A 12137-nucleotide genomic window follows, 5' to 3' on the forward strand; every position below is an offset into this window, starting at 1 on the left:
TCCCTAGAATTGCTTTGATCTCTTGCATCACATGGCTGAAGACACCTAGACTATTAGGAAACACTGAGTGCTTGAGCAAAAGACACTCCCTGCAATCACACTTCCCACTAGATTTCTCAAAGACATAAACAAATCTGAGTAAATGCAGACTCTCAAGCCTGGGGTAGAGGGAAGTGCTGGAGAGCATCTACAACTTCGAGCCAAGCTGACTTAGCAAGTGGGGCACACGGTGGGAAAGAAGGGTGCTGGGAAAGCCCTAGGGCCCTGAGATGCGCGTGTCCGCATCCTTCCCACATCCCGCGTGGCAGAGCGGTGATGGGCCCCCGCACCTGGTGTCAGATGGCTAGGGTTAACACTGAGCTTTGCCCCCGAGTAGCTAAGTGACCTTGAGCAAGTCACTTAGCCTCAGTTTCCTCACCTGTGACATTTGCAAAGATCAATTAAGATTTTGTGTGTGGAAGCCCTTTGCCAATTACTCTGTCGTGTAAAAGCGAGGCGTTATCATTGGTAATAGGATTTTGACTCCTCCCTTGCATGTCATGTGGGTTGACTTTTCCTGACTTTTTCCTCTTCCCAGGCTGCTTTTGATGTTTCTTTTAACCTGATTATTTTCTTTTCTGATGGAGGGCTGGGGGGAGAGAGAGAGACAGAGGCATATAGCATGATTCATCCCACCCTAAACCTTTCCTAAAGACCGTCCTAAAAGAAGTGGCCTCAGAGCCACCTGAGGTCACCCTAAAGCAATTTACCTCCAAGGAACCAAAGCTATCGTCATGCAAAAAGAACCACATATAATATCTGTGGGTATTCTCCACTGTCTGGAAATCCAAAGTGAATTATTTAAGGTTTGTGATTTGCTCAGCTGACTGAGTAGAGAGAGCAAGCAAGCAAGCAAGCAAGCCAGCCAGCCACACGGGAACGGAGTCCAGAACCGATGAGAAGTTAGAGATAACGCGCTGCTGGCTCAGGTGCCTGCGTCTGCTTCCTCAGCCACCTTTAATGCAAAAGGAGAATCTCATGAGTCAACTCTCTCATTGTGAGCTGATCTCAATAGCCAAGCGCCCTGTGCTTCACATGCGTAAGCAGTCCTATTTCTGCGCAAAGTGGAAATAAAAACCAGTGACAGCTCAAGGGAGAGAGGGAACAATGGGAGAACATACACTTCCAAACTGAACCATGCTCACGTGTAACACAGCTGAATTTTTTTTTCTTTGCTAAATTCGGTACTAAGCATCTTGGCTGCTCCGGTTTCGGTGGAGGGAGGGGGTGCCTCTAAGCAAATGAGCCCCAAACCTTAGCATGAGGTGACGATGGTCTGGAGGGCGGCTTGGCTACAGCAGCCTGGTCCCTGAACAGCTGTCGACTCGCCCCTAACGCTGACTCGCCCCAGCGACAGCCTGCACCTCAAGCACCTCACCTGTGCCAGCTCAGAGGTGAGTTCCTGCCCAGTCTGCAGGCTGCCACCCCGGCCTCACACTTAACCAGAGTCACGGGAGCTGGCCAGTGCCCACTGCCGAGTCTTCTTGCTCTTCCCAAATCCAATCAGAGTACAACCCAGGGAAGCTCAGATGCCACGCCAGGGAAAACTCGCACCCAGCTCCAGAAAGACCACATCCTGTTCTTTCCAAGACCCTGGACGCTGGTCCAGGCCTCCCTGAAGCAGCTGTTCTAAACAGCCTCTGACACTGTGCGTTGGTGGCACTGTCCCCTCTGCAAAGCTCCTCTTGCTTCCTGATGTTGGGAAGGAGGGGGCCCTGGGGCGGCACAGGCTGGGCCCTTTCTCCTTTGCCCCCACGGCGCCCCCGGCTGCCACCCCAGGAGCAGAGGGGCAGCAAACTTAAAATCCAACACAGCACAACTTGGCAAATGTCTTTCCCAACCGGGTCCCAGGCCCCCCTCCCCAGCATGCCCTTCCAGGAGTCGGGGGGGGGTCCTCCTCCCCCCAAACTGAGGAACCGGCTCCATCCCTAAGCCACCAGGCGACACCGTCTGCCACCGGGCGGGGGGGTGGGGTGGGGGGTGGGGACACCTTGTCCAGCCCCCCCCACCCCGCAGGTACCTCATTTTCCCCCACAAGGTGGGCTCCTGGCCCCCCTGCCACGTCCCCACACCCGCACGCGCGGACCCTGAGGAAACCCCCGAGGCCCCCGACGCCCACCCCCCGGCCCCTCACCCGCCGGCCCCGGGCGCTCCAGCTGTCGCCCCTCGGAGAGCCCCCGCGCCGCCGGGAGACCCCGGCACGCCCTCCCCTCTCACCGCGGCAGGGTCGGCCGGCCGGGCGAACCGGGGAGCGAGCGGGCGCCGTCGGGCTGGGCGCTGCGGCCCCTGCGCGGGCCCAGGAGCCGGGTGCTTCTGCGGCGCCGGCTCGCGGGAGCCGTCACTCAGCTGGCCGTGCCCGCCCCCCACGCCGGCTCATTCTGCGCAGGCGCGGGCCGGCCCGGGGGCGGGGCCGTGGCTGCGTCACGTGACGGGGCGGTGCCGCTGTGGGCGCGCGGAGCTCCGGAGTGGCCCGGCCGGGGTCCCGCGTGGCTCCGGCCCGCGGTGGGCCGTGCGGGAGGCCTGTGTCCAGGCCCGGGGGGCGTGCTCGGGGACTTCACGTGGGTCGCTCTAACAGCAGGTCCCGGGGACCCTGTTTCCTGGATCTGCTCAAAACTAGGGGGTTCTCCCGGGCCTGACAGAGCTGGGTGGGCGCAGGCCGTCCTGCAAGCACGTGAGTGGGTGATGTGCTGATGTTGGAGGCGGCGAGCCCGGGCGGGGAAGCATAGCTCGATTCCGGTTGCTCCCCCGCCCTGGTGTCCGCACCTTTAAAGCAAGGATGCCCTTTGCCGTTTCCTGCTTGCCCATTTCAGAGTTAGGGTGGAGTCTTGACATTAACAAACGTACTTGTAAAGCAAGTCAGGCAAGGAGGTATAGAATTAGAAGGGCACTTTGAGGCCCATTGATTTTTTTTTTTTTAATATTTATTTGGCCGCACCGGATCTTCGTTGTAGCACTGTAGCACGCAGGAGCTTTTTAGTTCCAGCATGTGGGATCTAGTTTCCTGACCAGGATGGAACCTGGGCCCCCTGCATTGGGAACAAGGAGTCTTAACCACTGGACCACCAGGGAAGTCTCTGATTGATTTGTTGGGGAAGGGGGCTTCTTAAAAGCTGGTGGATTCCACCTTCTGCTCCAAAACTTGTTGGCCAAACATGTTTTCACCAGATGCAATTTTCAGGCTCCAGGGTGTGGGTTTCTTCCACATCTCTTCAATTCAAACAAGCATACCGAAACCACAAAAGGTAAACAATAGAAAGCATCTCCTGTGGAAGCTTTTTCATTTCCAGAGCAAATATAAGAATGTAAACTGACACCCACTCCCATTAATTTTGGGGTTATGGCAAACTCGGTTCCAGCACCCAGCAAAATAGAGTGTGGGCTCTAACACCTCAATTTCTCTACAGACATTTCCAGAGCTAAACTGCAGAGCTATAGAGCTCCTCTGGGGTTACCTCTATGACATAATAAAGCTCTACTTTTAAATAAATGTCCTGGTATCTGAACTGGAGCAGATCGTCAATTTCAGGAAACCATGGGTTCTCTGAAGTCCTAAGAGTTAGGTTGGAGGAACTGGAATTCTGCCACTCAGAAGGAGAAAAGATGGCATAAGGATTGATTATCAGTGTCTTACCCGAGCATGGGGCTACTGGTGCCCGGGAAGGTGGCCTGCTGCAGGGCCCCCAACCCCCAGGCTGTGTACAGGTCCACGGCCTGTTAGGAACCGGGCAGCACAGCAGGAGGTGAGCAGCTGGCCAGTGGGCAAAGCTTCGTCTGTATTTACAGCCGCTCCCCACCGCTCACATTACCACCTGAGCTCTGCCTCCTGTCAGATCAGTGGCAGTATTAGATTCTTACAGGAGCTCAAACCCTTCTGTGAACTGCACGTCCCAGGGATCTAGGTTGTACACTCCCTGTGAGAATCTAATGCCTGATGAGCTGAGGTGATGCTAGCCCTGGGGAGCGGCTGCAAATACAGATTATCATTAGCAAAGAGGTCCGAGGTCTGACTGCACTGAGACCATAATAAATCAGTTGCTTGCAGACTCACATCAAAACCCTACCAGTGAGTGGCACCTGAAAACAAGCTCAGGACTGCCACTGATTCTGCATTATGGTGAGTTGTGTATTTATTTTATTATATATTACAATGTAATAATAATAGAAATAAGGTGCACAATAAATGTAATGCGCTTAAATCATCCTGAAACCATCCCCACCCCCCACCCTGATCCATGGAAAAAGTATCTTCCACGAAACCTGTCCCTGGTGCCAAAAAGGTTGGGGACCGCTGGCTATTGAACTTGCTTGGAAAACTTTAAGGGACCAACGTGAAGGAAAAAGCTGGGAGCTGCATTTCCACAAGAGCTATGGGGACTTCAGCACCACAGCTGCTTCTGGTCCATTCCAGACTCTCATGACCAGCTTGGTGCAGCCACCATGTGTGAGGAACCAGATCTTGGGTGTTTTAAGCTTGGTGTGCATTCAGGAAGGGAAGGGGTGTAAGGTGGTGTTCATTGCCTCGTGTGGGCACTACAGATGGGTGGGCATGCCATTGGTCCCTGGGAGTTTCTGCCCTGCGTCCAGCAGAATACAAGCCCATCATGAAGACTTTATGGGATGGGGAAGGACTGTCTCTGCAGCTGGAGGAAGTCCTCCCTTGGTTCAATGAGTGAAGCCAGCACCAGGCATGGACTCTTGCATCCTTGTCCTGACTCTGGCGATGCCAACTATTCAGGAAAATTAGAAAACGTGAGTTCACTCAGGATCAGATTCCATTTGGGGGAAATGTCATTTCTCTTCAAGAGATTCACATGGACCCTCTCTCTCCATACCTCATAAAAGAACTTCTGAACTTGCCAGAAAGTTGGAGAGAGGCACATGACATGGCCACTTTATTTTTTAAAAGGGGAAGAAAGTAAATTCTGCAAACCACAGACGAGTGAACTTGACATTGGGCCTGGGAAACATTCAGGACAGATGACTCATGAAAAACGTCCGTGACCCCTCCCTCAGAAGAGGAAGCACCGACGGCAAAGACAAAGTCATGCTGGTTAACCATGAGATTTCAAGATATGAAATCTATAGACTGGTAATTCAAGGAAATATGCTAGAAATAGTGTATTTGGACCTGGAAGGTATATTTACCAGAATTGTTTCAGTTATTGACAGAAGCCCGGGCAAACTGGTTTTCCAAAAAGAGGGCGTATGGTGGCTTACGTAACTGAGAAGTGCGGGGATGCCCCAGCAGGATCCAGGGACACAAGTGACATCATCAGAACTTGGCCTCTCTCACCTTCTCCTTCTTCTTAAAAAACAAACAGGAAAACTTTATGTCTTGGCTATGCTGCATGGCATGTGGGATCTTGGTTCCCCAACCAGGGATTGAACCCGCCACACCCCCCTCGCCCCTGCATTGTGTCCTCAGTGCCTCCTATCAGGAGGCACACACATCCGTTTGTCTCATTCTTGCTGATGCTGTGTTTGACCCAGGATTGTGATGGTGCTATATTTCTGCATCGTAAAGGTAGTTTTTCCCTTTGTAAGTAACTGGTAATCTGTCGGGAAGTAATTGGTAAACTGTTGAGACTACTTAAATATCCTGCTTTCCCATGAATTCTCACCCAGCGGTTTAGCACCCACTAATGATAATACTGTGGTGGGGGCTTCCTAGGTGGCGCAGTGGTTAAGAATCCGCCTGCCAATTCAGAGGTCACGGGTTCGATCCCAGCTCCAGGAAGGTCCCACATGCCGCGGAGCAACTAAGCCCGTGTGCTAAAAAAACAAAAAAAAACAAAAAAAAAAATAATACTGTGGTGGTTGCCAAGTGGTGAGGGCTGGCATTTGACTGCTCCATCAACATTTATTAGGTGACATTTCCCTACATCTATCCTTGCCCTTCTCCAGTCTGTCCTCCAATAAGCTGCTGGGGTGACCTTTTTGGCTTTTTTTTCAGCTGCAGTTTGAGGGATCTGTTCCCCGACCAGGGCCATGGCAGTAAGAGTGCAGAATCTTAACCGCTAGGCCACCAGGGAACTCCCTGGAGTGACCTTTAAAAACCACAGATGTGATCAACCCTTCCAGTGGCTTCCTCCCTCAGATGTGGCCAGAACCCCTCACATGGTTGTTAAGGTCCTGCATGACCTGGTCTCTTCCAAGCTCTCTAGCCTGGTTTCAATGCACACCCCCCGTGCCCTCCACACAGGGCTCCTTGTAGAGCTTCAAACAATCCATGCTGCTTTCCACAGAGGGCCTCCCCACCTACTCCTTTGCCTGGAACTCTCTTCCTCCACCTGCTGCACTCCTTTACCCATCAAATACTCTTGTGTCCTTCACATATCACATCCTAAAGGAAGCCTTCCACTGTGACCCCCAGACCAGGTCAGATTCCCAGGTATACCTACTCATCACATTTGTCCTTTTCCTTTTTAGAAGCACACCAGTTTGTCCATTTTTTTATTGGTGTAATGAGTCTCTGAGCTCCACAACAGGTAGGAACTTTGGTTTTGGTCACCCCGTGTCTGCAGCAGGGTTCCAAGCTGAGAGTAGGTTAAATATTTGTTGAATGAATCCATGTAGGTTTAAGATTAAGATCTGCGGTGGCAGGGCGGGGGTGGGGGTGGGGGTGGCGGTGGCGGAATGGAGGAAAAGAAGAGGACTGAGTTACTGGAGCCAGAGCACAGATGGGTGGGACTTGCTTCCAGGAAACGTGGTGGATTGGGTCCTGGCAGGACGAGCAGGGGATTACATTGCAGGTGAGCCCTCAGGACTTGGTACAGAGCTGCAATGTATAGAGCATGGCCTCTGGCTCCTTAGAGAGTGAGAATGTTATGGTATGAAGAGCAGGATCTTCACAGCGAGACAAAAAGAGGTCTGCAGGCTAGCTCCTCTGGGATGGATCACTTCACCCTGAGCCTGTTTTCCCAGCTGTACAGAGGGATCGTACCAATTTCACAAAGATGTGGGGATGAAGTGAGTCTATGAGGCAGTGAGGCTCCTCCCCTAGCTGTGGGAACTTCAGCCCACTCCTTAATTTCATTGGGCGTTTTCTTCGTCTGAGAAAGGGGCCAGCGATGGCGTGTTCGTTCATTCAGTTCATTCAATGCGTGTGTATTGAGGGCCTACATTTTGACAGCGAACTAGACCAGAACCCCTGCCTTTCGCGAGGCTTGCGCTGCAGTGAGAGATAAACAATGGGGTAACTAAGTGACAGAGGATGTTAGCTGAGTTGTGACAAGGAGCAAAGCAGGGAGGGGGAAGTGAACGGGGTGCCGGGGAGGAAGATGTGCTGAAGGGCACGGAAGAGAGCTTGGGATATGCAGGGAGCGCAGAGCCCCAGGCACAGGCCTGCTGCCCCAGAGGCTCTACCTGCAGCTGGAGGAGAGGGGCCAGTGAAAAGCAACTCAGGAACGTATCATCATACCACGTTGGGTTGTTTGTTGGACTTCCTGGGCCTTGTTCAATACTATGGGTTGTGTAGTTTCAGCCTCTGGCTTCCCTGATCTGGCTGACACATTCAACATCACGATCTCAGTGGAAAAAATAAGAAACCGCCCAAACACCCTTCTGAGGAAATTTCTGATTTTCCACCATACAGCCCTTGGAAGTGTGTGTCTCTCTCTCTCCCACTGTTTACTTGAGGTACAGCATACAAATTATAAGTGTACGTGGCTGAATTTCTACCAGGTGAACACATACTGCCAGCACCCAGATCAAGAAGTAGATTACTAGCCCCCAGCATCCCCACCTCAGCAGCGGTCACTGCCCTGCCCTGGCTTCCTACACCAAAGAGCGGTTTTGCCCAATTTTGAGCTTTTTATTAATAAAATCATATAGTATGTACTCTTTTGTGTCTTGCTTCTTTTATTCAACATCCTGTCTGTGGGGGTGATTTGTATGGTGGGTAGCGTGTACTTTCTTTCTGTATAGTATTTCATTGTACAGGTAATACCACGACGCATTCATTCTAGCCCCAACTGCAAACAACCTGAATATTCACGAACAGCACTGCACCGTGTACTGTGGGAACATGCTAGCACGAGTCTTTTGGTCCATGTTCAGCAGATACTCCTAATGGTAGTCCAAAGGGGTTTAACAATCACATTCCCGCCCTGGCAGTGAAGTGTATGGAAGTCCCAGTTTCTCTACACGCTCGCCAGCACTTGGTGTTTCTTCACATTAGCCATTAGTGGGTGTGTAAATAGTGTTTCATTGTGGTTTAAGTTTGTGTTTCCCTGATGACTAATGAAAAACAGTATTTTTTCATGCTTTGGATATTCTTTTGTGAAGTACCTGTTCAGGTGCTTTGCCAACTATTCTATTGGAGTGTCTCATTTATTTGTAATTTTTATGTGTTTAAAAATGGATACATGGGGCTTCCTAGGTGGCACAGTCGCTGAGAATCCGCCTGCTAATGCAGGGGACATGGGTTCGATCCCCGCTCCAGGAAGATGCCACGTGCCGTGGAGCAACTAAGCCCATGTGCCACAACTATTGAGCCTGCACTTTAGAGCCCATGAGCCACAACCATTGAGCCCATGTGCCGCAACTACTGAAGCCCACGCACCTAGAGCCCATGCTCTGCAACAAGAGAAGCCGTGGTGGTGAGGAGCCCGCGCACCACAACCGGGAGTGGCTCCCGCTCGCCACTGCTGGAGAGGGCCCGTGTGCAGCTACGAAAACCCAACACAGCCAATAAATAAATAAATAAATTTATAAAGAAAAAATACCAGAAGAAATGGGTAAAAAAATAAGAACATGTGCCACTGTTAAAAAATAAAAAATAAAAATGGATACATGGTTTACAAGCTTAAGTTACAGACCTACTCCTTTTATATTTTTCCAGAGATATTTTGTGTACATATAAACATATACATCCCCCACATCTTCTTTTTCATACAGTTTTACACAATAGACTTAATATACTTCGAAGGTCACTGCACACCGCAGCATTCCATTTGTATGTATAACATACTTCCATATACTGATGGCATGTAGGGCGATGCAGTTTTTTGCTTCTACAAACATCCTACTGTAAATACTCAAGTGCAAACATCTTTGTGTACATGGGTGAGTCTATCTGTAGGATAAATTCCTGAGTGGGATCGCTGGGTCAAAAGGTACGTACACTTTGTGATTCACGTTGCTATCTTGTTCTCCAAAGAGCTGAATAAATTGACAATGGCACCAATATGGTCTGCCTTGCCAACAGAGGATCACCCAATGTTCATCTTTGAAAAATGGGATGTCTTGGTACTTTAAATTTGCATTCATTCCTTCTACTTTGAATGAGACTGAGCACCTTTTCAAGTGGTTCAGTAGAGGCTTCACTTTAAAAGAACTATTTCCTGGGATGAGTGGTTAGCTGGAAACTAGCTCCTGCTGGGTAAAGAGAACTAACCCTGGAGATGGGATGTTTCCCATCCCTGCAAGGACCTCACATGTTCGGTTTTTGGCTCCATGGGCCTTATGAAATCAAGGAGAGGCAAAAAACTGTGTCAAACCACACTCTCAAAACAGGAAGAAACCTTAGAAATCAAGTCTAATCTCGTGTTTTGGAGATTAAAAGAAAGAAAAAACAACGGAGGCTTGGAGAGGGGAAATGACTTGCAAAAGATCACATATCAAGGCTGTTGGGAAAGAGATGAAAATCCTTGATAAGAGTTGAATTGTTTTTGTCAATTGGTGTCATCCCTGGTAAATATTTCAGTGAATGATTTTATTGCTCTATTTCCTTTAGCAACAGTGCAATTTTAAAGTTACAGTAAGCAAGCCTATACAAGTGTAGGGACTGAGGAGAATTATGAGTCGTTTGTGGAAGATTTTGAAATGGGTCAAAAAGTTTGAATTGGGTATTTTCAACAGACAACAACTATGTGTTGTCTTGCACACCCTTGGGTTATCTGGTTCTATGGATTTTTTTCTTTGCTTTAAGCTATTTATAACCATAGGTTTTGGAAAATTGATAGCAATGCAAGTGAGTCTGTTACCAAGGCTGTTGCCCCAGAATCATATCCCTGCCCCTCCCTCAAATGGAAACCAATTATTCTCATCAAAGTTGCAGGAGAAAGATTCAAAGAGAAAAAACAAGAATTGCTTAGAACCAAGTAGGCCCAAGATGGGGGGAATATTTGACCTCCAACAGACCCTGAGCCTCATTATACTCTGGCTGTAACACATTAGCATATGCTAAATGACACACCCACCAGTGCCAGGACAGTGGACGACTGCCATGACTGCAACTGGAAGGAGAGCTGCAACAGTGCCAGGTCCAAACCACACCCCTGTGCACTAATAAGTCATGACTATTCCTCCCACTCCTTCAATTCCCTCCTTTTTACCTGGACCCTCCTAGATACTCAGTGGCTCCACCTGAATTGGGTTGAGAAGTTGATTTGTGAACTAGGGTCCCCCTTTCCCTTCTTTGGCCATTGAATACAGCTGATGCTATTCCAATCTCAGCACCGGTTTCATTACTGTCTGTGCGAATCCGATCGGAAAAAGACAAGAGGTCTTGGCAGGGGCTGGGACCCCTGCGCAGGTCCACTTGACCAACTTGGTCACAATTCTTGCCCACCAATATCAGACATACAAATGAATCTTGTCTGGTGAACGTTCAACTGACTCCCCCACTGTAGAAGAAGCCAGTTTTGGCTCTATCAAGCAAATTCAGTGCAGCATTCCTGACTGCCTACATGTGCCTGCCTTTTGGATTCATCTTTGAACCACTTATATCATTTTACCTACTTTCTCATGATTTAGTGAGTTAAATCTTTGACGAGTTTATATTTGTATGAGAGTCATGATTTAACCTTTTATTTATTAAGAAACTCTTTTGGGGGGAGGGATAAATTAAGAGGTTGGGATTAACATATACACACTACTATATATAAAACAGAAAGCCAACCAGGACCTACTGTATAGCACTAGGAACTATACTCAATATTTTGTAATAACCTACAAGGGAAAAGAATCTGAAAAACAGATACGTACATATGTATATGTATAACTGAATCACTGTGCTGTACATCTGAAACTAATATTGTAAATCGACTATACTTCAATTATAAAAAAGATACTCTTTTAACACGGCTCGTAGCAAGTATATCTTAAGCATAGCAGCCACATGCAGTCTCAATGTTATCCAAAGACAATCTTCCTTTCTTTCAGCCTATGCAGAAAGAATTGATCACGGATTGGAGGCCTACCTCACTTTTCTTCCTTGTGGAAATAAACAGACCAGGCGATAGGAGGCTCAATGAGGGCTGACGGAATGCATAGCACCATTCTGAACGCAGAGGTAAAATTTTAAACTCTTCAAGCTGGAATTCTGATGATTAATGTACCCCTTACTTCCAAAAGCTTTAGCTCGATGAGCGTTGCTGGGAGCAAGAACGGTACATTGTGAGAAGGTGGCTTGCAGACCATGAGAGTCTGACAGATCCCGAAGCTGCAATTCCTGTTTGTTTGTTTTTTATATCAATCTTACACGTTAGCAGGCACTTCAAGAGTTTAACGACAAGCACTAACCGAGCGCCTAACTTCCCAGCCCTGCCTAAACTGTCCCAAGTATTATAAGGTAATACTCCCCCGCCCCCGCCAAACGAACAAACACAAACACGTTTCCACCTTCAAAACACTTGGGACTCGGCACCTGGAAGGAGCCGCTGGGATGCTCCGACCGCCAGGTCCCTTAGGGCGGAACAGCGGCGCTCGCCCTTCTCCCCTCGCGCTTGCTGCCTCCGCGGTTCCCACGGGCTCTTCCCCCTTCAGCCGTGCTCCGAGCTCTCACCCCCGCGCGCCGCACAGGCCGCCCCTGATGCCGGCTCCGAGGTGTCGCCGCGGGCCGGGGACGCCCGTGCGAGCATCCCTCCCCGAGGCGCGCGGCTTGGACCTCGCGGCGGCCCGTAGCCCTCATCCTTCCCCTCCAGGGCCTCCGCTGGGATGAGGCCCTTTACTTCAGCGAGGGGGCCTTGCGGCGAAGGGCCGCCTGCCTCTGGGAACTGTCCGTCTTTAAGACCCCTCCCCGTCGCAGACGGACCCCGCCGCCGAGCCCCAGTAAATCACTTCGAGCTCCCCCGCGCCCCCGCCCCGGCGGCCGG

The 12137-nt window shown here is 50.0% G+C and overlaps 2 protein-coding genes across 5 annotated transcripts in view; both read right to left on the minus strand.

The window, feature by feature from the left end:
* KIAA0513 (KIAA0513 ortholog) overlaps positions 1-2402 on the minus strand; it is a 51857-nt gene extending 49455 nt beyond the window's left edge. For 2 of the 4 annotated variants that reach the window (XM_057711054.1, XM_057711057.1), the window contains exon 1: positions 2257-2402. The gene's annotated coding sequence lies outside the window, so the exon portion shown is untranslated. The remainder of the gene's footprint in view (positions 1-2256) is intronic. The other 2 variants (XM_057711056.1, XM_057711055.1) reach the window with 2 other exon arrangements.
* A 2890-nt stretch (positions 2403-5292) lies between these two features.
* Positions 5293-12137, minus strand: part of LOC130838981 (small nuclear ribonucleoprotein-associated protein B'-like) — a 33225-nt gene continuing 26380 nt past the window's right edge. The window contains exon 4 of the mRNA XM_057712741.1: positions 5293-5344. Within this exon, the coding sequence (XP_057568724.1) occupies positions 5329-5344 (16 nt within the window). The 3' untranslated portion in view covers positions 5293-5328. The remainder of the gene's footprint in view (positions 5345-12137) is intronic.

Source organism: Hippopotamus amphibius, chromosome 16 (genome assembly GCF_030028045.1).
Source record: "Hippopotamus amphibius kiboko isolate mHipAmp2 chromosome 16, mHipAmp2.hap2, whole genome shotgun sequence".
Taxonomy (NCBI): Eukaryota; Metazoa; Chordata; class Mammalia; order Artiodactyla; family Hippopotamidae; genus Hippopotamus; species Hippopotamus amphibius.